At 39.6% G+C, this 25401-nt stretch overlaps 1 protein-coding gene across 4 annotated transcripts in view; it reads left to right on the top strand.

Moving 5' to 3' along the window:
• Positions 1–19654, top strand: part of ERICH3 (glutamate rich 3) — a 113014-nt gene extending 93360 nt beyond the window's left edge. For all 4 annotated transcript variants that reach the window (XM_067726578.1, XM_067726577.1, XM_067726580.1 and 1 more), the window contains 3 exons: positions 9309–9434; positions 14379–16641; positions 17260–19654. In XM_067726578.1, the coding sequence (XP_067582679.1) occupies positions 9309–9434; positions 14379–16606 (2354 nt within the window). In that variant the 3' untranslated portion in view covers positions 16607–16641; positions 17260–19654. The remainder of the gene's footprint in view (positions 1–9308; positions 9435–14378; positions 16642–17259) is intronic.
• The last annotated feature ends 5747 nt before the right edge of the window (positions 19655–25401 follow it).

Genomic DNA, 25401 nt, shown 5'->3' with positions numbered 1-25401 from the left:
TAGAAGTAGGCATTTTATACTTTTACATATGAATCAGTGGAAGTCATAGTGCTTGGCCAGGTAATATAGACCTAAAAATTGTTAGGACTAAAGTAAAATGCAATTTTATCATCACATAGGCAGGATAGAATGGTCTCGATGAAAGAACAAGAAAATCACGTGTTATGAGTTGCAGTCTAAATACAATTTCTGAATGAATTGTGAAAGCATATAGCTGTTTGTTTCAATAGATTTCTTCTGAAATATTTGTTAGGTATCTGCTTTATGCCACACTGTCCCTGGTGTGAACATAACGAAGTCCTTCCCTATATGGGAGATTATATTCAAGGAGGAGATGTGCCTAACAAGTGAAAGGTAAACATGTAATGGGGCATCTGGGCTAAGTGCTAGCAGAAAAGAAAGTCAAGGTAAGGACATAGAGTGATGGTTTGAGGAAGGGGTAGTATTTTTTAGGGCTGTCCTCTCTCAGTGAGGGGACATTTGAGCAAAGACCAGAATGAGGTGCAGGGGTGAGCCACTCTGTCATGTGAAGAAGGAGCACAGGAAGCAGAAGGCCCAGCAAATGCACAGAGTCTAAACTGGGAGCATCGCTGTTGAGTGAAGAATTTGGAAGGAGGTCAGTGTGACAGGAGCAGAATGGACAAGCCAGAGACTGGAGGAAATGAGGCCAGAGGGAAAAACTTATAGGCCGTTGGGAGGAGTTTATTCTGAGGTAGGAAGCCATTGGAAAAATTAGTGCATACAAATGACATGAGCTGAAAGTTTTGAAAAGATTCTTGCTACTGTGTGGAGGACAGAATTTAGCTTTCTGAGTATGTTATCTTCAAACAGCTGTGGTCTTGAGTTGTGATTAATCCTGGATCTTTGTAAGCAATGTTTCAATGACAAAGGTAACACAGGAACATCTTTACTGTATAGGTAGATGATGTAAGTCATGAATTTTGTCATAGTGAGTTGTTGGGAAGATAATTGATTGGCTACACAAAGAATGATCAAAGAACACGCATAGTTTTCAAGGTGACTGGGAACTTGGAATAAACCTGCATATATATTTACTCAGCTTTTATTGCCTTCTTATGTTCTTAAAATTCAAATGAAAAGTTCTTGGCAAAACGTTCTTCTGATATAGAATTGCTCAAAATACTTAGCATTTTTTAAAAAAACATGTTTATTGGCATATAATTGCTTTATAATGGTGTGTTAGTTTCTGCTTTATAACAAATTGAATCAGCTATACGTATACATATATCCCCATATCTCCTCCCTCTTGCGTCTCCCTCCCACCCCTCTAGGAGGACACAAAGCACTGAGGTGATCTCCCTGTGCTATGCAGCTGCTTCCCACTAGCAATATGTTTTACCTTTGGTAGTGTATATATGTTCACGTTACTCTCTCACTCCCTGCCAGCTTACCCTTCTCCCTCCCCATGTCCTCAAGTCCATCCTCTACGTCTGTGTCTTTATTCCTGTCCTGCCCCTAGGTTCTTCAGAACCATTTATTTTTTTTTAGATTCCATATATATGTGTTAGCATATGGTATTGGTTTTTCTCTTTCTGACTTACTTCACTCTGTATGACGGTCTCTTGGTCCATCCACCTCACTACAAACAAATCAATTTTGTTTCTTTTTATGGCTGAGTAATATTCCATTGTATATATATGCCACATCTTCTTTATCCATTCATCTATCGATGGACACTTAGGTTGCTTCCATGTCCTGGCTATTGTAAATAGAGCTCCAATGAACATTGTGGTACATGATTCTTTTTGAATTATGGTTTTCTCAGGGTATATGCCCAGTAGTGGGATTGCTCGGTTGTATGGTAGTTCAATTTTTAGTTTTTGAGGAACCTCCATACTGGCTGTATCAAGTTACATTACCACCAACAGTGCAAGAGGGTTCCCTTTCTCCACACTCTCTCCAGCATTTACTGTTTGTACATTTTTTGATGATGGCCATTCTGACCAGTGTGAGGTGATACCTCATTGTAGTTTTGGTTTGCATTTCTCTAATGATTAGTGATGTTGAGCATCCTTTCATGTGTTTGTTGGCAATCTCTATATCTTTGGAGAAATGTCTATTTAGGTCTTCTGCCCATTCTTGGATTGTGTTGTTTGATTTTTTGATATTCAGCTGCATGAGCTGCTTGTATATTTTGGAGATTAATCCTTTGTCAGTTGCTTCGTTTGCAAATATTTTCTCCCATTTTGAGGGTTTTCTGTTTGTCTTGTTTATGGTTTCCTTTGTTGTGCAAAAGCTTTTAAGTTTCACTAGGTCCCATTTGTTTATTTTTGTTTTTATTTCCATTTCTCTCAGAGGTGGGTCAAAAAGGATCTTGCTATGATTTATGTCATGGAGTGTTCTGCTGATGTTTTCCTCTAAGAGTTTTATAGTGTCTGGCCTTACATTTAGGTCTTTAATCCGTTTTGAGTTTATTTTTGTGTATGGTGTTTGTTAGGGAGTGTTCTAATTTCATTCTTTTACATGTAGCTGTCCAGTTTAACCAACACCACTTATTGAAGTGGCTGTCTTTTCTCCATTGTATATTATTGCCTCCTTTATCAAAGATAAGGTGACCATATGTGCGTGGGTGTGTCTCTGGGCTTTCTATCCTGTTCCAGTGATCTATATTTCTGTTTTTGTGCCAGCACCATACTGTCTTGATTACTGTAGCTTTGTAGTATAGTCTGGAGTCTGAGAGCCTGATTCCTCCAGCTCCATTTTTCGTTCTCAAGATTGCTTTGGCTATTCAGGGTCTTTTGTGTTTCCATGCAAATTGTGAAATTTTTTGTTCTAGTTCTGTGAAGAATGCCATTGGTAGTTTGATAGGCATTGCATTGAATCTGTAGATTGCTTTGGGTAGTATAGTCATTTTCACAATGTTGATTCTTCCAATCCAAGAACATGGAATATCTCTGCATCTGTTTGTATCATCTTTAATTTCTTTCATCATTGTCTTATAGTTTTCTCCATACAGGTCTTTTGTCTCCTTAGGTAGGTTTATTCCTAGATATTTTATTCTTTTTGTTGCAGTGGTAAATGAGACTGTTTCCTTAATTTATCTTTCAGATTTTTCATCATTAGTGTAGAGGAATGCATGAGAGTTCTGTGCATTAATTTTATAACCTGCTACTTTACCAAATTCATTGATTAGCTCTAGTAGTTTTCTGGTAGCATCTTTAGGATTCTCTATGTATAGTATCATGTCATCTGCAAACAGTGACAGCTTTACTTCTTCTTTTCTGATTTGGATTCCTTTTATTTCTTTTTCTTCTCTGATGGCTGTGGCTAAAACTTCCAAAACTATGTTGAATAATAGTGGTGAGAATGGACAGCCTTGTCTGGTTCCTGATCTTAGTGGACAAGGTTTCAGTTTCTCACCATTGAGAATGATGTTGGCTGTGGGTTTGTCATATATGGCCTTTATTATGTTGAGGTAAGTTCCCTCTATGCCTACTTTCTGCAGGGTTTTTATCATAAATGGGTGTTGAATTTTGTCAAAAACTTTTCCTGCATCTATTGAGATGATTATATGTTTTTTCTCCTTCAATTTGTTAATATGGTTTATCACATTGATTGATTTGTGTATATTGAAGCATCCTTGCATTCCTGGGATAAACCCCACTGGATCATGGTATATGATCCTTTTAATGTGCTATTGGATTCTGTTTGCTAGTATTTTGTTGAGGATTTTTGCATCTATGTTCATCAGTGATATTGGCCTGTAGTTTTCTTTTTTTGTGACATCTTTGTCTGGTTTTGGTATCAGGGTGATGGTGTGCTCATAGAATGAGTTTGGGAGTGTTCCTCCCTCTGCTATATTTTGGAAGAGTTTGAGAAGGATAGGTGTTAGCTCTTCTCTAAATTTTTGATAGAATTTGCCTGTGAAGCCATCTGGTCCTGGATTTTTGTTTGTTGGAAGATTTTAAATCACAGTTTCAATTTCAGTGCTTGTGATTGGTCTGTTTATATTTTCTGTTTCTTCCTGGTTCAGTCTTGAAAGGTTGTGCTTTTCTAAGAATTTGTCCATTTCTTCCAGGTTGTCCATTTTATTGGCATATATTTGCTTGTAGAAATCTCTCATGATCCGTTGTATTTCTTCAGTGTAACTTGTTACTTCTCCTTGTTCATTTCTAATTCTAATGATTTGAATCTTCTCCCTTTTTTTCTTGATGAGTCCAGCTAATGGTTTATCAATTTTTTTTATCTTCTCAAGAACCAGCTGTTAGTTTTATTGATCTTTGCTATTGTTTCCTTTATTCCTTTTTCATTTATTTCTGATCTGATCTTTATGATTTCTTTCCTTCTGCTAACTTTGGAGGTTTTTGGTTCTTCTTTCTCTAATTGCTCTAGGTGTAAGGTTAGTTTGTTTATTTGAGATGTTTTTTGTTTCTTAAGGTAGGATTGTATTGATATAAACTTCCTTCTTAGAACTGTTTTTGCTGCATCCCATAGGTTTTGGGTCATCGTGTTTTCATTGTCATTTGTTTCTAGGTATTTTTTGATTTCCTTTTTGATTTATTCAGTGATCTGTTGGTTACTAAGTAGTGTGTTGTTTAGCTTCCATGTGTTTGTATTTCTTACAGATTATTTCCTGTAATTGATATCTAGTCTCATAGCATTGTGGTCGGAAAAGATACTTGAAACAATTTAAATATTCTTAAATTTACCAAGGCTTGATTTGTGACCCAAGATATGATCTATCCTGGAGAATGTTCCATGAGCATTTGAGAAGAAAGTGTACCCTGTTGTTTTTAGATGGAATGTCCTATAAATATCAATTAAGGCCATCTTGTTTAATGTATCATTTAAAGCTTGTGTTTCCTTATTTATTTTCATTTTGGATGATCTGTCCATTGGTGAAAGTGGGGTGTTAAAGTCCCGTACTATGATTGTGTTACTGTCAGTTTCCCCTTTTATGGCTGTTAGCATTTGCCTTATGTATTGAGGTACACCTATGTTGGGTGCATAAATATTTACAATTGTTATATCTTCTTCTTGGATTGATCCCTTGATCATTCTGTAGTGTCCTTCTTTGTCTCTTGTAATAGTCTTTATTTTAAAGTCTCTTCTGTCTGATATGAGAATTGCTACTTCAGCTTTCTTTTGATTTCCATTTGCATGGAATATCTTTTTCTATCCCCTCACTTTCAGTCTGTATGTGTCCCTAGGTCTGAAGTGGGTCTCCTGTAGACAGCCTATATATGGGCCTTGTTTTTGTGTCCATTCAGCCAGTGTATGTCTTTTGGTTAGAGCATTTAATCCATTTACATTTAAGGTAATTATTGATATGTTTTTTCCTATTACCATTTTCTTAATTGTTTTGGGTTTGTCATTGTAAGTCTTTTCCTTCTCTTGTATTTCCTGCCTAGAGAAGTTCCTTTCGCATTTGTTGTAGAGCTGGTTTGGTGGTTCTGAATTCTCTTACCTTTTGCTTATCTGTAAAGGTGCTCATTTCTCCATCGAATCTGAATGAGATCCTTGCTGGGTAACCTTGGTTGTCGGTTTTTCCCTTTCATCACTTTAAATATGTCCTGCCTCTCCCTTTTGGCTTGCAGAGTTTCTGCCGAAAGATGGTTATGGGGATTCCCTTGTATGTTAATTGTTGCTTTTCCCTTGCTGCTTTTAATATTTTTTCTTTGTATTTAATTTTTGATAGTTTGATTAATATGTGTCTTAGTGTGTTTCTCCTTGGATTTATCCTGTATGGGACTCTGCGCTTCCTGGAATTGATTGATTATTTCCTTACCCATATTAGAGAAGTTGTTAACTATAGTCTCTTCAAATATTTTTTCAATCGCTTTTTTTTTCTCTTCTTCTGGGACCCCTATAATTCAAATGTAGGTGCATTTAATGTTTCCCCAAAGGTCTCTGAGATTGTCCTCAATTCTTTTCATTCTTTTTTCTTTATTGTGCTGTGTGGTAGTTATTTCCACTATTTTATCTTCCACGTCACTTATCCATTCTTCTGCCTCAGTTATTCTTCTTAGCATGTTTTAAGATGGGAACAATTTGTGTAGTTTCAAAGCAAGCAGAGGAAAGGGAATGAATTTGGAAAGCTTGCCTACTAATATTGCAAACCATATCCTTGCTACCACTTTTCAATAACTAAATTATCAAATTTAGAAAGAATTGGTGGAAATTGAGAACTGTCAGCAATAGTACAGGGACATAAGGCCTCTCATCATTATAGGTGAAATTGTTAATTGATACCTCCTTTTTTGAAGTACAAAGAGAAACATATATCAAAAGCTTCTAAAAATTATCATGTTCTTTGACCCAGCAATTCCAGTTCCAACAATTTATCCTAAGGCAATAGTCAGAAATAATAAAATAATTATAAGTAGTATTTTAAGTAGCTTTTTAATCACAAAAATGGAAATAATTGAATATTTAACACTAGGCAGTTGGTTAGCCAAATTTTAGTAAAACCTTATTAGAATATTCTGTGCAGTTATTGAAGAATAGTTCTTATATAATGATATGTGGATATAGTCACAATATATTGCTAAATGAATAAAATGGGATACAAAATGTCATCTAAGTAAGAGTAAAAAATACTTAGAAATCTGCCAAAATGTTAACTAGTATTTGTTTCTGAGTGGTGAAACTAGGATATTTTTGTTTTCCTCTCTGTACTTTTTATTGTTTCAAGCTTTAAGTAGTGAATATGTACTATTTTCATATTTTGGGGAAGTACAATGTTTATATTATTTTAAAATATGTTTGTTTTCATAATAAAAAAAAGCTCACATTGGAATGCAATAATATTTTGGTATTTTAAAAACATCTTGAAATATCCTATATCATTTGAATGGAAAAAGTATTTTTCTGTGAAATTCTCTGTTTGAGCCTCTTCCATTTTGCTACAGATGCTGTGGGAACTGACAACTCTCTTTGCTTTAATGGTCATCTTTATAGCAAGGTGAAGGAGCGGAGCCTTGAGGGATGAAGGGCTAAATAGATAGAGGAAACAGGGTGATGTGTCACATTGCTGGTGTGGGAGTCTCAGCATGCATAGTCCTCCTTTACTGTAGGTGGAAAACAGTCAAAGTCAGACACTGGCCAAGGTCTTGCTTTTAAGTTTCAGTTTCAGAAGAACATCTGAGAAAAAAATGACCAAGTGGGGTCTTTTCTGATCTCACACCTAATAAATCCTTAATGCTCAGGCCAGTGTCCCATTCTTGCTGAATCTGAAGCAGGCAGCACCTAACTGTCCAGGCTCTCATCGACTTCCAAAGCCTAATCCTCCAGGGGCAAGCCAGCTGACATGGGCAAGTGGTGATTACAGTCCTGAGACAGAAGGATTACATGCTTCAGGCAATTCTGAGTGAGTTGTAATTTTCAGATTATGCTAGTATTGTTTGGCTTCTTAGAATAGTCTTTTGGTTCAATAGCTGCTAATTGTTTATTATTATTTTTGTAAACCATATTGAAAAAATTTTCAATTGATGTATAATTGACATACAGCATTATATTAATTTCAGGTGTACAACATAATGATTCAATATTTGTAAAATAAACCATATTTCTCTTTAGCCTATGGACTACTTGGGGGAGAAACCTAGATGTCCTGTTGGCTCTGATGAAACAAAGCTTCAGTAATTGATACCAAATCAGGCTTCCTCCAACCCTCCTGCCTACCATTCTTGGGATTTCTATTGCTTAGTCAGCAAAGCAGATTTATACACAAAGACCTAAAACACTATTTATTTAAACTCTCTAGTTATACAGTGCTGTGGGTAAGATGATATTTAACTTATAGGTACTGTGTTATAAAGTTACTAAACTAAAGGTTGACTTGGTTTTAAAAAATCCAACTATAACCTAAGTTTCATGAGTTGATGTCATCTTTAAATTACTGTAAAAGACATTTTTTATTTGGTGTATTGGATGAATGAGGAAAACTGACGTTCAAAAAAATTTTTAAAGAGAATACATTGGAACTATGTGATGCACCTCTTTTCATTTCCATGTTTGTTATCTTAGGATTACTATAGTTAAGTCTTTCCATTTTTTCTCCAAAAGCCACATGAGGCAGATATTTCACTATTTGTTTCCAAACACAGAGGGATCAGTAAGTAACTAACTGCTCCTTAGCAATCCACCTTAAACTGAGCAAGGGTCCACATTCTAGTTGTGTTTTTTCTTGAAGTACAGTCTTTGGACCAAATTGCTCAGAATATCTGAGAGGAAATAAAGCAAGAAAGGAAGAGAGAAGGTAGGCAGAGAAGGAAAGGGAGAGATAGAGAGCGAGGGAGGGAGGGAGGGGGGAAAGGGTATTTTGGAGAAACTGTGCTCTTATCTAGGAGGGCAAATCTAGGTCTAGTGTTATTTGAGTGAACTTTTGTTAACCAGGAGGAGGCATAATGAAAGATGGCAGGGATTTAGAGACACAGGTCATCAGATGATAGGCAAGGGATATAGACAGGGATGTGTCAGACACTAAAGACAAAGTTAATGGATATTAAAGTGTTGTCGAGAATTATCAGGTTGGGCGATAATACTTATAATAGACATGCTCATCATTTTATCATCTATTATTATTTATTAGGTGCTCAGGCACTTGCTAATAAGTGAAATATAAGCGTGTTCTACAGGTATTATTTCATTTAATCCTCCCAATATAACCACTGAGTAGATATCTCTTTTTGACAGATGGGTAAACTGAGGCTTAGGCTTAGGCCAAAGAACGTACCCAAGCTGACACAGTTAGTATGGGACTTGAACTTCTTAGGTCTTTGTGTTCCTAAAGTTCAGGGCCAGTAATCAGCTGCAGATAACAGGAATCTCTACAACAGCTTTTACTGTCAAATTTATAAGAATCATGCAATAGCTTTTTTGCTCTGGTCACATGGAGTGAGTATTGGGGTCAAATCACTAAAATCTACTAATGGATGAAATGCTTATAGTATAGTCAGTTCTGGTAGTTTTAGAAATCTAATGGAACAGTGATGATTGGGATTATAAAAGCCATAACATGTTTCTAAAAAGCAAAAGGCAACTAAACTCCTTTCCAGTCATCTCATTGCATGTGTATTTGGCAAATCCATCACTGCTTCTGGCTGTTGCCTTGTTTTTTTTTAATGCAAGTATTTCTTTACATGGATTTCTTTACTTCATGATCTTCTATTGTGTTTTCTTTTTGAAATCATAGCTTGAACTCTGTTTAATCTTAATAAATGTTAAAAAGAGTCATATTTTAATGTGAATGCTTTTAAATTAATCCCACTTGCTGCTGTTCCACTTACAATGTTTCCATGACCTGTTTTAAACACGTTTTGATATTTTATATGGTCTCCAATCAGTTGGACAGGTAGTAGCTGAAGATGTGGGTCCCGGCTGCCACTGCCACTATGACTCTGAGTCTGGTGTTAGCAGTGCAGACAGAGGAGAGAAGCACTCAAGGAAGGTGGAGATTGACACAGGTGCAGGTAAGGGCACATCATTACCTAGGAAAGACCTTCAGAAATCCTCTGCAAAAGACAGTGCTGTTTCCATCTTTCATCTTCCTATCCTTGTTTCCTCCTTCTACTACCTTTATTTTCTTTTCAACTAGTGAATATGATGGCAGGAGGTGGAAGCATTAAGGGGAGCTTTGGAGCTGACAGCAGATATGAAAGTTATCATTCTTTTTTGAATACAGTGGTGCTTAGAATTTTTTAAAAAAGGACTTCAGATAATGAAAAATACTGGTAGGGATTTTCAGACCAGTCTTATTTCTTAGCCTGCTTCCCAGTTAGCTGACCAGGTAGGTGGATATACCTAACTGACCCACTGGAGACATGAAGAGCCCAGGCACATTTCACGAGGATTTACTTGAACTCCTTATTTTTTAAAATTCGGGAAGTATTCATTGCCATCAGCAAATGACCTGGCTCTTGGTGATGAGTATTCCAGCTGCAAGAGTGCACATTAGAGTGATTCAACAGACCATGACTCATACATATCTGGTCAAACAGCCCGTGCCCTTGAAATCAGGTTTCCCTATATTTAGTGGATGAATTTTAAAAAACACCCTGATTTGAATACACGTATGTGTGTGTGGCAGTTGGCAGGGGGAGGGTGATTCATTTTATTCCTCATATGGTCACAGTACCCCCACCTCCAATTTTTAATAACAGGCATCAAGTGCTGGGAGGTATATGAGATTTCACTCTATTATCAAGTAAATAAGTTAGCCAGCCACAGGTACATCAGAAGACACAAAACTCCTCGGTCAGAGAAAAAGGACTTTATTACTCACAATAAATAGAAGCAGCCAGACGATTTGCACTTGTGCTGGTTCCCTGAGCTCCCGTTCCCCCGGAGCAATGTGGAGAGGACCAGGTGACACTTGAACTTGCAGTGGGCTGAGTTGCAGAAGGACACTGAACTTCGAGAATCCAAATCTTTCGTAGTGGGCGTTCAACCAGAGGAGTTCTAGTGTACCTCCCCAAACTTCTGCAAGGCAGGTAGAGTTGTTGTTGTCTATTAAATCCAATTCAAGCAAGAAAATATCATACATTGTACGCAGTGGGAGGGGAGTGTGTAAGGAAGGTTTGTTAGGGCTTCCTAACAAGGCACTGTGCTAAGCATTTTATGGTTTACTCTCACAAGGATTCTGTGAGTCAAGTGTTGCTATTCCCGTTATATGGATAAGACAATGAAGGCTTAGAGAAGTGTTATTTCCCAAGTTCATACAACTACGTGGCAGAGCTGGCATTCTCACCCAGGTCTGCCTGACTCCCAAGTACACACTCAGCCACTAAATCAGATTTCCCTTGTTTGTGAACATTGCTCACTTTCTTATATTCGTTATTTTTTCCCCCCAAAAGCCCATGAGGTTGCTATCAAGAACATGTCATATTTTTGTATTGATATTTCTTAGAAGAGCTTCAATTACTCTTTCTCCCTTGCTTCAGAAATGTCATGTCTGACTCCCCTGTGTGTGTGTGAGTGTGTGTGTGTGTGTGTGTGTGTGTGTGTGTTTGCATGTAATAGCTCAGCTGGATGCCATTAGCACTTTCTCTCCTAGAATTTAGGCATAGTATATTATTACATGGTGGCTAGTCAATTTTATTACCCTGTATTTCTGAATGTTCTTTAACTCCATAAATTTAGAGGCCAGCTTAGCAAAACAGAGGACTTTCTTTAAATATTTTTCATAACTGACTTTATTTTTAGACATCTTTATTGGAGTATAATTGCTGTACAATGGTGTGTTAGTTTCTGCTGTATAACAGAGTGAATCAGCTACACGTATACATATATCCTCATATCCCCTCCCTCTTGTGTCTCCCTCACACCCTCCGCATCCCACCCCTCTAGGTGACACAAAGCACCGAGCTGATCTCCCTGTGCTATGCCGCTACTTCCCACTAGCTATCTATTTTACATTTGGTAGTGTATATATGTCAATGCCACTTTCTCACTTCATCCCAGCTTACCCTTCCCCCTCCCCGTGTCCTCAAGTCCATTCTCTACGACTGCGTCTTTATTCCTGTCCTGCTCCTAGGTTCTTCAGAACCATTTTTTAAAATTATTTTTTAGATTCCATACATATGTGTTAGCATATGGTATTTGTTTTTCTCTTTCTGACTTACTTCACTCTGTATGACAGACTCTAGGTCCATCCACCTCACTACAAATAATTTCGTTTCTTTTTATGGCTAATATTCCATTGTATATATGTGCCACATCTTCTTTATGCATTCATCTGTTGATGGACTCTTAGGTTGCTTCCATGTACTGGCTATTGTAAATAGAGCTCCAGTGAACATTGTGGTACATGACTCTTTTTGAATTATGGTTTTCTCAGGGTATATGCCCAGTAGTGGGATTGCTCGGTTGTATGGTAGTTCAATTTTTAGTTTTTTGAGGAACCTCCATACTGGCTGTATCAAGTTACATTACCACCAACAGTGCAAGAGTGTTCCCTTTTCTCCACACTCTCTCCAGCATTTACTGTTTGTAGATATTTTGATGATGGCCATTCTAACTGGTGTGAGGTGATACCTCATTGTAGTTTTGATTTGCATTTCTCTAATGATTAGTGATGTTGAGCTTTCGTTCATGTGTTTGTTGGTGATCTGTATATCTTCTTTGGAGAAATCTCTATTTAGAAATCTCTATTTCTGCCCATTTTTGGATTGGGTTGTTTGTTTTTGTGATATTGAGCTCCATGAGCTGCTTGTAAATTTCGGAGATTAATCCTTTGTCAGTTGCTTCGTTTGCAAATATTTTCTCTCATTCTGAGGTTGTATTTTCATCCTGTTTATGGTTTCCTTTGTTGTGCAAAAGCTTTTAAGTTTCATTAGGTCCCATTTGTTTATTTTTGTTTTTATTTCCATTTCTCTACGAGGTGGGTCAAAAAGGATCTTGTTGTGATTTATGTCATAGAGTGTTCTGCCTATGTTTTCCTCTAAGAGTTTTATACTGTCTGGCCTTACATTTAGGTCTTTAATCCATTTTGAGTTTATTTTTGTGTATGGTGTTAGGGAGTATTCTAATTTAATTCATTTACATGTAGTTGTCCAGTTTTCCCAGCACCACTTATTGAAGAGGCTGTCTTTTCTCCATTGTATATTCTTGCCTTCTTTATCAAAGATAAGGTGACCATATGTGCACGGGTTTATCTCTGGGCTTTCTATCTTGTTGCATTGATCTATATTTCTGTTTTTGTGCCAGTACCATACTGTCTTGATTACTGTAGCTTTTTTTTTTTTTTTTTTTTTTTTTGTGTTACGCGGACCTCTCACTGTTGTGGCCCCTCCTGTTGCGGAGCACAGGCTCCGGACGCACAGGCTCAGCGGCCATGGCTCATGGGCCCAGCCGTTCCGCAGCACGTGAGATCTTCCTGGACTGGGGCACGAACCCATGTCCTCTGCATCAGCAGGTGGACTCTCAACCACTGTACCACCAGGGAAGCCCCCAAATGCATTTTTAAGGGAAATGTAATATGTGCTATTATTGTCTTACTTCAAAATGTTTTATTTTAATAGCTGGCAAGAGGCCAAGGGAAAGCAAAAAGGACAGCCAGGTGTGGCGTCAGGAGAGGAACTGGAGTTATAAGACATTCCCAGATGGGGTATCAGAATAGGGACGAAGTGAGTAAGATTAGGGCTTTAGGTTTCTGGGAGATTGTTGGTGATGGGGTGGGGGTGAGATGGCTAGAAAAAAGGGCAAGCAAGAGAAAAAAATGTGAGGAAGACACACTTGCCTACTTTATAAATTTATATAATTTGGAGGTTGACACCCTGGTTTTATAACTTATTTTATAGCACCTAGTCCAGTATGTTTTACAAATGAAAAAAAATTAGATTGATAGAAAACATTGAGGTGACCATTTTAGAAGCTATCTCCCTAAGTATTATTCTGCAATTGGAAAATTTAAATGCTTTGGGTATTTGGCCTGAAATGCCTTTATTTATTTTGCATGGATCATTGCAACAGAAATACATGTATTTGCTAAATAATAAGAAATCTATTTGAAGCCTTCTAAGAAACATATTGAACTTGTATTTATTGAAGTATGAAAGCTAGAACACCCAGATTTGCAGGAAATTATGGATGAGAACTTATGAAATACTTCAAGTAGGTTATTTATATTGAAAATTGTCCCAGACTAAAAAGTCCTGTCTTGCTCTGTGATCCTGTTTTGCCAAAGGCAAATCAATTTCTGAATGTAGATGGGAGGTATTCTGACCTATAATACAAATTTGTGTATTTAGTAAAAAGTCTTACCTTGAACTACAAAGTTATTTGATGACTATATCTAGATATAGTAGCTTTAATGGGAGTAATGTGTGGGATAATGAATGATCAGCTCACATTGTATTATGATTCTGTTGCTAAATGCCCATATGAGTACAAGAAACATAAGCTAACAGGCATATTATGGTGCTATAGGGAACAATGATTCTTAAGATTAACGTGCTGTAGGGAACAATGATTCTTAAGAGTAAGTCCTCACTATTTTCCTTGTTGCATAATTTTTTCTGCAAGCCATAATATTTCAAATGAAAGTGGGATATGTGTGTGTGTGTGTGTGTGTTTATGTGTGTGTGTGTGTGACAGAGAGAGAGAAAGAGAGAGATTTTATTATTTAAAGACATGGACTTTTTGTTTGTTTTCAACATTTCTGATGTTCAATTTTCCTTTAATACCAATGTGCCCATTAAATTTGATACCTTTTCTTTTCATCACGAAAAGCCATTGTTAAATCATGGTACATGTTATAGTCAATGGCATCCTAGAACCAAGAAAATGTTGTATAGATAATATAAGTAGCCCCTTGATATTATATATAAATATCTCTTATATATCTAAGACTTTTTGTAATATCTCCTCCCTGCACTTTGATTAAAGTAACCTTGATTTCTAACCTTATTTTATAGCACTGAATAGGAATTTAGCGGTGGAGGAAAGGGCAGCACTCAGCTCAAACAAGGAATCCAAGCAAGTTGCATCAGAAAAGCATACACTGGAGAAGAAAGAAGCAGTGGAGGAAGATGGAGGTCCCCAACACAGGGATGCTGACACAGAAGAAAAAGGGGATGCAGCACCGTGGGGAAAAGCAGGGGTTAATGAAGTTCCCTTGGGGCAGTGGAAGCCAACAGTAGAGCAGCCAGCATTAGTAGGACAGTTTACAGAGGAAAGAACGATCCCTCAGGGCGTAGTAAGTGGGGCAGAGGCAGAAGCAGAAGGGGATAGAAGGCAACAAAAGGAGGGGTTAGACCCCAGAGGACAAGAAGCAGCAAGAGATTCTGGAGGTCTGAATGAAGGGGAGGCTTCTGAGGAGCAGGCCTTGAAGCAAACGGTGCTGGAGACGGAGACGGCAGCTTCTGACGCGGAGCAGGGTGAGGAGAAGGCGGTGCTTACAAGCCAGGCAGCAGCCCTGAGAGAGGCAGCGAGGCCGGAGCAGGGAGAGTCTGAGGGAGCGGCTGTGAGCGAGGCCGGGTCTGCAAAGCCAGGTGTGGAGGACAGTGAGGGGGAAGCATCCACAGACCTAGAGGACGTGGGACCCGGAGAAGCTACACCCGAGAAAGTAGAGGAGGCCATCCTGTGGGGAGAGGCACCAGCCAAGGAGAGGGGGGCAGTTCTGGGAAGGGAAACGCCCTTGAGCTCCTGGACTTCTGTGAAGGCCCAGGCAACTCGGACGGGGGTTTTGGAGGACAGCCTTGAAGAACTTCGTAAGGGCCCTGTGGAAAGGGAGGAGGTTGAGATAGAGTCAGAGTCTAAGAAGGAAGATGAGAGGAAAGAAATGTCACCTGAGGAGTCAGGTGCAGCGTGCGAGAGAAGGAAAGCTGAGAGGCCAAAGACACCTCTGGGGGAAACCAACTCTGAGAGGGAAGCGGTGGCAAGGACAAAGGCGCCTCAGGATGAAGACACTTTAGAAGAAGAGCAAAAGTTGAAAGAGGAAGAGGGGGAACCCATGAAGGAAGTAAGACCCAAGGAAGAGACACAAGCCCCCCAAAATGACATGGGGCATGGGGCTGAGGATGAAGCAGCCGTGCGGGCATCTGAACTGACTGAAGACGCAGGGCCGCAAGGAGAGGATTCACTGACCATGTCTGAAGCATCCCCTGGATTTGAAAAGTCCCTGGAAAACATAACGGTTTGGGGGAAAGAAGGAGGAGAAAGACCAAGAGAAGCTGGAGACACAGGGCGCAGAGGCAGAGCAGGGCTGCGCCTCGGGGAGAACGTGGGCCCCGCAGAGCAGGACGAGGGCGCGAGCCCTGCAGGAGGGGGGATGTCAGGAGCCCCTGAAAGCGAGCTCTCAGGGCAGGCACAGACACCCGGGGCTGCCGGCGAGGCCCGGGAGTGTGCAGCCAAACATCAAGACAGCCTGATGAGCTGGGAGGGGAGGGATAAAGAAGGGCCTTTACAGGGGCCACAGGGAGCGGCTGTCCCAGCCAGGACACAAGAAGATGTTCCCGAGGGAGAATCCACCATGGCAGGAAAGTTGAGTGAAGAAGTGATGGGTGAGGACCCAGAGGAGGTGGCTTTTGAAGAGCCCACTCTGGGGGTCGGGCTGATGAAGAACGGGGACACCGAGGGGGACAGGGGCTCGCGGGGCGTGGTTGTAGCTGAGGAAGGTCGCCACCAAGGAGGAGGAGAGACAGGACCAGCCGCAGAGCGGGAGGCGTTGGCAGGTTCGAAGACAGCTGGGGGGCAAACAGAAGCGCATGAAGCCTTCTTCTCAGATGCGGCTGGGGAGGAAAGCCGGCACAGAGTGGATGAGACACTCGGAGAAACGGCAGCTGCACACAAGGTGGCTGTAGAGGAAACAGTGCTGAGCAGGGAGGAGGCGACAGTGACTTGGGAGACGGAGGCTGAGGTCGAGGCTCCAGGGCAACCTTCTGACCTGGAAGGGAGGGCCCCACCGCCAGGGCCGGCTCGGGAGGGAGGGGAAGCTAAACCCACACAGGAGGCGGAGTCCGTGTGGAGTCCGGGGCAGCTGAAGAATTCAGATTGGGATTTTCCCAAGACAGAGGGTCAGAGCCCAGGGGAGAGAGTGCACGGGACGCAGGAACACTCACTGGAAAGCCCAATTGCACTGGGGCCCAAGAGAAGCGAGAGCATGCAGTGCACAGAGGAAGTGAAGACCCAGATGTTCTGCTGAACCCCAGGAAGGCCTAAGAGACTTTGCAGCTGATGGTGAGTTTAAGCCTGCCCTGTCTGCAGGATTAAATAGATCCCCCCTTTGGGTTGGCTCATCCCTTTCTCAGTGTCTGCACACACACACCCTTCAACTCTGGGCTGCTGAGCCCCAAGCCCATCAGGACAGGGGGCTGGGTGAGACGGACAGGGACCAGTTTCTGTTCCCTTCACAGCTCTAAGTCACAGCCCCCGTCTCGGCAAGCACAGCTCTAGGAAGCAGTGAGATCCTCCTTGCCTCCATTACAGGGCCCCAGAGATGGGTGCAGAGGAGAGAGGGTGTCACAAGGACAGGTCACAGGAGGAAAGGCTTAAACTCTGTTCCAGAATTAATTTCCCTTTGTGATTGTCCGCCTTTAAATGGGCTCTGTGTCTCCATTCTGCACTTTTGTGCAGTTTAATAAATATATATAGCATATATCTGCAACATATATAAAATATTTAAAATGTGTTAAAATATATGTATATATGTAAAATATTGAAGACTAAAGACCAAAATTATTTCCAACATTTCCTCGTGTTCCTGCTATTTCCCTGATGCCCTCGTATCCTTAGTGCCTGGTTTCTACTATCCTGAGTGATTATATTCATAGTCCTATCCTTTTTGTTATTTTTCAGGATATTTTCAAGATGTCTTCTGGAAGACTTAGAGTAGAGAAGGATCACCTGAGCATCTCACCAGGAACTTAGATTTTTTTTTTAACATCTTTATTGGAGTATAATTGCTTTACAATGGTGTGTTAGTTTCTGCTTTCTAACAAGGTGAATCAGCTAACGAGGACTTTAGATTTTCTCTTTTTTTTTTTTTTTTTTAAATCCCTGTGCTTGTCTGAGCTGTTCCCAGTCTGCCAATGCTGGTCTGTAGCACCTCAAGTACCTTGAGAAGAGCTGCTCAGACGCTCCCTAGGGTGCTGGTTCCTAATGGAGGAGGCTGATATCTAAGTCTACGTAGTTAACATGTCTATATTCAAATCAAATTGATAGTTTTCAAATGTTTGACTTTTACCAAAGATTACCTGAAAGTCCCAGTCCTGATGCCTGGGGTTTGTTTAAATTCCTTTTAATTTATAATCACACATTAGTCCCAGTTTCACACATGAGCGTTTTATTTACAATCTGTGGCTTTGCCTGTAAAAATGAGCTCTAAACGTCCTTCCCGGTATACTCAGTGGTAAAGATTGCTCCAGACCTGTAAGTCCTTCTAGAAAAGGATTCCATGGCATATCTATTCACTTACACTTAGAAATAATCACGCTTTCTATTTATGCCAGATGAGTAATTTTAAGTGTAAATCTTGTTTCAAATTGCCCTTTGTTTTTGCGTGTTTCTGTAGTGTTGCTTTAGAGGTAGACAGGTAAATGCTTGTGGCATTTCACTCCTGGGGGCCTTATTTATAGGGCCACTCAATTTAAATCAATGTAGTAAATAATTTAGCTACGTAAAATGAGTAACAACCACTATAGCAGGTAAACATTGCACATCAGTCCATACAGCAACATTCTAGACTCTAGACTCCGGTTGGTGTCACTCAACTTGGATTAAATTAGCATGCTGCTCACCTTCCCAAGTTCTGTTATTTCAAACCTGTGAACTAACCCTGCAGTGCATTGCAAATCCATGGTCACACTTCTTCCTAAATTACCCCTGCCCCCATATCACTAGGAATAGTTGTGTATCAGTGTGCCCCTTGGGGATTTTGATTTCCTTGTGATATCTTTCTTTGTTCATATGCCAGTGCCCCAAAGGGCACATATGTTTGGCCATCTTTTCATTATGTGAGGAGGTGAAAGAAAACATCCTAAAGCAGTGATTCTCCAGTTATGCTACACATTAGACTTTCATGGGGTACTTTCATGAATGATTCAATCCCTGGCCCTACCCCAGAGGTTCAGATCGAATTAGTTTTAGATGGGTGTAGGCATCAGTTTTTTGTTTTTTAATTCTTCAGTTGGTTTTACTACGTAGGCAAAATTGAGTACTGCTGCCCTAATCATTATACAATCCATACTGGCTGCCCTGTGTCCCTAAGGACCAGGCATATTATCTTTATTTTTTTTTTAATCTTTATAGATGTGTTTCATTTTAATAAAGGAGTCATTCAGTGATCAAAGGTATAATGGACCAGTGGTTCTCACAATGTGGTCCCTTGATCAGGATATCAGCATCACCCAGAACTGTTCCAAACACAAATTTCTGCCTTCATCTCATACCCATTAAATTGGAAACTCAGTGGGTGGGGCAGAGCAATTGGTGTTCTAACAAGCCCTCTGGGTAATTCTCATGTACCCTCTAGTCTGAAAACTGCTGTCACAGACTATTGATTGTTTTGAGGATTGGTCTCAGTTGGAAAATGGATTGCAGAAGCGTTGTGTACTTTGTCTCTCTGTCTCTCTTTTACCATCTGTCTCTCTTCTCTCTTTTTCTTTTTTCTCTAAGCAATGGTACTCACTTATAAAAGTGATGACCTCAACTTTAAACTCATTTTTATTGGGCATGTAATGATATATATGTGAAGTCCTTCAGCCCCATCCCCTACTGGGGACGAGCATCACTCATGGCACATCATAGATCTCCATTGTCTTACATTTTATGAGTGGATTTCATCTACATTATATCCAATTTCATTTATTACTGAGCTGTATTACTGTGATGTTCTACAGTATTTTTTCGCTGATCTCAACCTCATTGCTACAGAGCACTTTGAATACATAGCACCTTATGGGAAAGATTGTAAACTTGTTAATTCCATTGAAGAATGAGTTTTGTACAATGTGCTAAATGGAAATTGCATTGGATTATTTTTGTATTTAACACATTCCATCAAAACTTTCTGTAAAATTATACTACAGTCTGCATGTGGGTTTGACTGTGAAATTCAGTGTTGTGATATTTCGATGAAGTGAATTCTTTCTCTGCAAATACTATATTGATAAAATTATTTTATGTTTGAACTGATTATTTATCTTAGTTTCGTTATTAAAAGCATAAATAAACCATATGTTTACAGAGAAGACATGAATGGTCCCTTTATAAATAAGACCAGACTTTTAAAATCTTCTTTTTCTTTTCCTTACAAAATTTAAACTCTATAGAGTAGAGCAGAGAGAATTATTTTCATTGGGCTGTACTTTTTGAATATGTGTGTTTATACTGACTGCGTTCATATATGTCTTTTACATATACGGAATAATATCAGAGAGGAAAATTGTTATCATTATTTCATAGATAAGTAAATAGAAGCTCAGTTAAGTGACTTGTCTAAAATCATGGCCAATCTCATGTGTTCTCACTCCAAACTCCGGCTTTTTTAATCACATACACTTCCTTCTAGGAAGAGGAATATTAAATAGGTACTAAGATGCTAAATGTGAATCTCTACATATTTTTGTTTACTTGTAGAAGTAAAAACCAAATCTCATGCATATGTCTTTTATCAATAAGAAAAGGGTTATAGTTCCAGTCATTATTGATCAAAGAATATGATAGATTATTTAAATAATTCAAGAGAGAAATAGACAACCAAAGTAAAGATAGACAGAATGAGGTTATTTGAATTTCTTGAGTTAAGCCTTTTCTATGGCTTTGTAAAGTCTTGTGTTGTAAATTTAAATTATAGTTGAGTAGTTTAAAACTTCTAAGATCAATAATTTTGCCACAGTGATTGCCATTGGAGATCATTATTTGAGAAAAGAAAAGAAGGCTGTAAAAAGATTCATCTAGCATGTGAAGTATTCCAACAGCTTCAAGGACTGTGGCCCTTGAGAGACCACTTCTGACCTTGGGTAATATTTTCTTCTAGTCTCCTATACCACCTGTGTCATTTGAAAGATATTCCCAGTTATCGTGGCCAGCAGCAAGAGGTACAAAGAACAGGGAATAAATACAGCTGGGATTGTTTAAAAGTTGCTCTCAAATTCACTCATTTTTCCCTCTTTATTATGTTTTCTCCTTCCCTCTAATATCATGCCCTGTGACAGGAAAACCATGCTCTTTAAAATAACAGAAAACATAAACTCTACAATAAAATGCTGGATGTTTGAGAATGCACATTCCCTTTGAAATTCCTATCAGAAGTCTCAGACTGTTTAATAATCTTTGCAAACTTATAATATTTTGGAGTGATGCAAACCCCGTTTTTTACTAGGGAAAATGAGGTACACAGAGATACCTGAAACAGATAAGCTGATACCAAAGAATATATAAGAACTAGCTCTCTGTCTCTTTTGTCAAGTGTTTTCTGGTCCTATTAAATATCTGCTTATGATTAAAGGGCATAGAAAGGGCAAAATTATAGGAGAAATCTCACACTTGTTCAGGAGCTTGGTACGAATGTGACACAGAGACCCTCAAGCTGGTGTGGGTGTACCTCTGAGGGGAGATGAAGCTTTTCAAGGGATTCACTGCTAAGGCTACTTTGTAGACGTCAACCTCCATAAAATGGACCTGTCTGCGAGCTAGCCTGCAGTCAAGACTAATCTCCCTTTTGCCAATCTCCCATTCTCTCTTCATAATAGAGACCAACTCTTCATCCATTTACCAATTTTACTATGTTGTCTCTGGGATGACACAAATGACAAAGGAACAATTTGAAATATGGTGCAGATATTGAGAAAGGGAATGACCTTAATGGCTGGTTAATAAATCCTTCTGCAAGTCAAGGGGTTTTCAATTCTTTGTTTTCAAGAACATTAAATTAGGACCTAATTGACTTGTCAGCTGATAAGCCACTGAAATCATTTTTGGTATTTCATCAGTCCGTGATTTTTGCAGTACACACAGTCAAAACTACTCAATCCTGACATTTCAGGGCAAAAGCAGCTGTAGACAATACTTAAACAAATGGGTGTGTAAACTTTATTTACAAAGAAAGGTGGACTGCCAAATTTTGCCCGAGGACTGTAATTTGTTAACCTGTGCTTTTGAAAAGCAATCAGCTTCTATAACCAAGGAGACTAATCCTCACCGTTTCATATGCCACAGACATTTCAGTTTTCAAAAATGTGCCTTAGTCACAAAAGTTTGGAAACAACTGGCACAAAGGAACTAATTGTCCTTTCACTCCTCGGTGGAGTAAGAATGATTTATTACAACCTTCCTCTCTTTTTAAGACTATTATTAAAAAGCTTCACTTTAGCCAGGTTTTCAATCTCTCCTTCCACACCGTCACCATCTTCTCCAGTCCATCTGTTAGAATGCAAGTGTGAGATGTTGTGAGGAAGGGAAAAGGAACTGTAGAGTTGTGACAATTACATTTCCTGTAACACAGGCTGACTTGTTGTGCAATAGAATGTCAGCTCCATGAGAGAAGAGACATGGTCTGCTCTGGTCCATGTTCAATTCCCTGTGTCAAGAGCAGTGGCTGGACATGGCATGCACTCAATAAATATCTGGTAAAAGAATGACAACTAAAATGCAGAGGTAATTCTGTTACACGTTCTAGAAGTTTTTAAGCCTAAATTTAATGGATGTTGATAGGATGCAGGGAGTATCTGAATCTGTGGACTGAAGAGAAATTGGTCATTATTTTCATAAAACATTAGAGGTAATAGGGACCCTGGAGATCAAAAGTTCCACGAGCACCTCTGTAGGTATCAGATTGAGAAAACAGAGACCCAGCGGGTCTGAGGAATAGGCTACACACTGGTGAGGGACAAAACAGGATTGCAACTCCTATCTCTAGTCTAGAGTTTCTTTCACTTCACAATGCTGCTCCTCGTTAGTGAGATTTTCTTGTTAGAGGTACAGAATCCAAATTTCTAATCAAATGCACTCTCTAAAACTTGGTGTTTTTTCGGTTTTGTTTTTTAGAACAGCTAATTTTGTTCTTGCTTTGCAAATGCTGAAATACAAGTTTTCAAATGCGGCTTAAGTGAAATATTTTGGTCGTCTGAATTACAGATGTCCCGAGGTTTGTCATTGCCTGTTTGTAGTTCCCACTGAGAATGCAAAGGTTTATGGTTAGAGACAGCAGAAGCACCACATACTAGTTATTTTATGCATACACGGGTGCACGCATGTGCACACACACACCTGCCATCGATTAATTTAAAGAAAAGGAAATCTTTGAAAATGAATGGAAACTCTCCCCACTGAACTAATCATAATGTTAGTGGCTCCCTACTAAGCACAGAACTCTCCAGGAGAATTCAACAAATTACAAACCTATCTAAGCATAAACAAATCGGCTTAACAAACTCAAATCTGAATCACTGGTTCTCAAATTTGGCTACACCTTAGAATTCCCCGGAGGAGATTTCTTTTAATCTCCAGGGGTGAGGTTTGGGCAACAGGACTTAAAAAAATCTCCCCAGGTGATTACTGTTTTGGAGCCAAGGCTTTTCTCCACAGATCTCAATTCTGAATAACTACTGAGATGAAAAGGTAGATGTTAATGTGATTTCAGAAGCCTACTTTAAATCGGTATAATACAGTTTAACACATTATGCTTTTACTATTTTATTCATTTTATTCTTTTACTCTTTTATTTCTTTACTCATTAAGCCTCACAATGCTATGAGGAAGGTACTATTAGCCCTATTTTATAGGTGATGAAGCTGGACACAAAAAGAAGTAACATATTCAAGTTGTAAAGCTAGGAAGCGTCACAGAAGGGGGTTAACCCAGAAAAAAAATGGCTCCGTCTGTAGCAGGGGTTCTCAAAGTTTAGCTTTGAATTAGAATCACCTGGAGGGCCTTTTAAATTCAAATTTGCTGGGTCCCACTCCTAGAATTTCCAATTAGTTAGGGCTGTAAGGCACCGAGAATCTGCATTTCTAACAAATCCCCACATGACGCTGATATTGTTGAGCCAGGGACCAGACCTTGAGAAGCTAGAGTTCAAACTGTGTTTTAAAAAGGCCACCAGGTGACACTGATGCACGCTGAGCTGTGAGAACCAGCGTTCTGAAGTGTTCTCAGCCTGGGCTGCACATTAGAACTCACTGGGAGGTTTTGAAAAATCCTTACGTCCAGGCTGCACCCAGACCAGTAGAATCTCTGGGCGTAGGACTGGGTACCAGTCTCTTTTTTCTTTTTTCTTTTTTTTTTTTTTTTTACGGTACGCGGGCCTCTCACTGTTGTGGCCTCTCCCGTTGCGGAGCGCAGGCTCCGGACGCGCAGGCTCAGCGGCCATGGCTCACGGGCCCAGCCTCTCCGCGGCATGTGGGATCCTCCCGGACCGGGGCACGAACCCGCATCCCCTGCATCGGCAGGCGGACTCTCAACCACTGCGCCACCAGGGAAGCCCTACCCGTCTCTTTTAAAGTTCCCCGTGCAGCTGGGGTAGAGAACCACTGCTTTAGAGTCTACTCTCTTAGCCAGAACTTTGTATCCTGCCCTTCACACCACAAAGATGAGGGCTTCCAACACACAAGTACCACTACAATTGCAAGGGTAATGCTGGAATCATTTTCTGTTGCCCGAGAGGCTGTATTTGAGTCATACCCTATTAGACGACAATAAATATCCTTCTCTTCGCTGCTGAGGCCTCTTCTAGAGGGGATTGCTTCTTAATAGCAATTAGATTCTGTTGTTTTCAAATCTTAATCTCTATTTGCAAACTGTAGGATCTGTGAAGCTGAGTCTCCGTAGATTTGTGGCTGATTAGCCTCTGGACAGCCATGGAGAGTTGAGTGTCCCTTCTCAATAGAAGAACTTGTGCTCCTGGCAATTCCTAGCCCATGTGTCTCCTAAGGCTCAGTGCACTTTTCAATCCTTGAAAAGGATTGTACACCCTGAGCCACCCAAGTCAAGGGGTTGCCTCTCAGCTGAACACCTCTAACCAGTATGATAAATAGCTCCACACCTGTCCAGTCCACACCTGGCAAACAGGTGCCTCAGTTGATCCTAAGGGGTTGGGGAAGGGCTAAATCACAGATTATATTCACTTTGCCTCTCAACAGTTATGTCCAGGGAAAATCAGAGTATAATGAACAAGAACGATTTGAAGAGAACCAACAAAGAGAAAAATAAATTAGATAAGGATAGCCTGAGGGAAAGAGACAGAAAGGGACAGAGGTAGTCTCCATTCTACCTGTTGGTATATAATAGTGTTTTCCACTTATAGGTTACTATCACACATACCTTGCATTGTTCTCATGAAGTAGAATCTAGTGGCAAGCAGAAGAAGATAGGGCAGGTACAGTTGTCCCTCTGTAGCCCACTGTACCTGCCCTATCTTCTGTTCTGCATCTGCAGATTCAACCAATGGCAGATTGAAAATATTTTTTAAAAAATTCCAGAAAGTTTCAAAAATCAAAACTTGAATTTGCCATGTACTGGAAACTATTTACATAACATTTACATTTTATTTACAATTATTTACATATCATTTACATTGTATTAGGTATTATAAATAATCTAGAGATGATTTAAAGCATACAGGAGGATGTGCATAAATTATATTCAAACACTACACCATTTTATATAAGAGATTTCAGCATCCTTGGATTCTGGTATCCATGGTGGGGGGGGGTCCTGGAACCAATGCCCCTTGGATACTAAGGGATGACTGTATTTTTTTTAATTGAGCTAAAAATGATTTATAATATTATATAAGTTTTATGTGTATAATGTAAACAAAAAGAACAAACAGTGTTGCTCATCACCCCAATATACAAATGTTAAGTCACAATCCATTGCAGTCACCCACTGACAGAGCACCCTAAGGAGAATTCACGTAGATAGTTAAGATACATATCTAAGGAAGAATTTCATTGACCCTAGATTTTCGCATCTTCCCATACATAGAAAAGCACTAAA

This window comes from Pseudorca crassidens, chromosome 2, assembly GCF_039906515.1.
Source record: "Pseudorca crassidens isolate mPseCra1 chromosome 2, mPseCra1.hap1, whole genome shotgun sequence".
In the NCBI taxonomy this organism is placed as follows: Eukaryota; Metazoa; Chordata; class Mammalia; order Artiodactyla; family Delphinidae; genus Pseudorca; species Pseudorca crassidens.
Note: the sequence above shows the minus strand (reverse complement) of the source record. Positions and strands in the feature narration are given on the sequence as shown.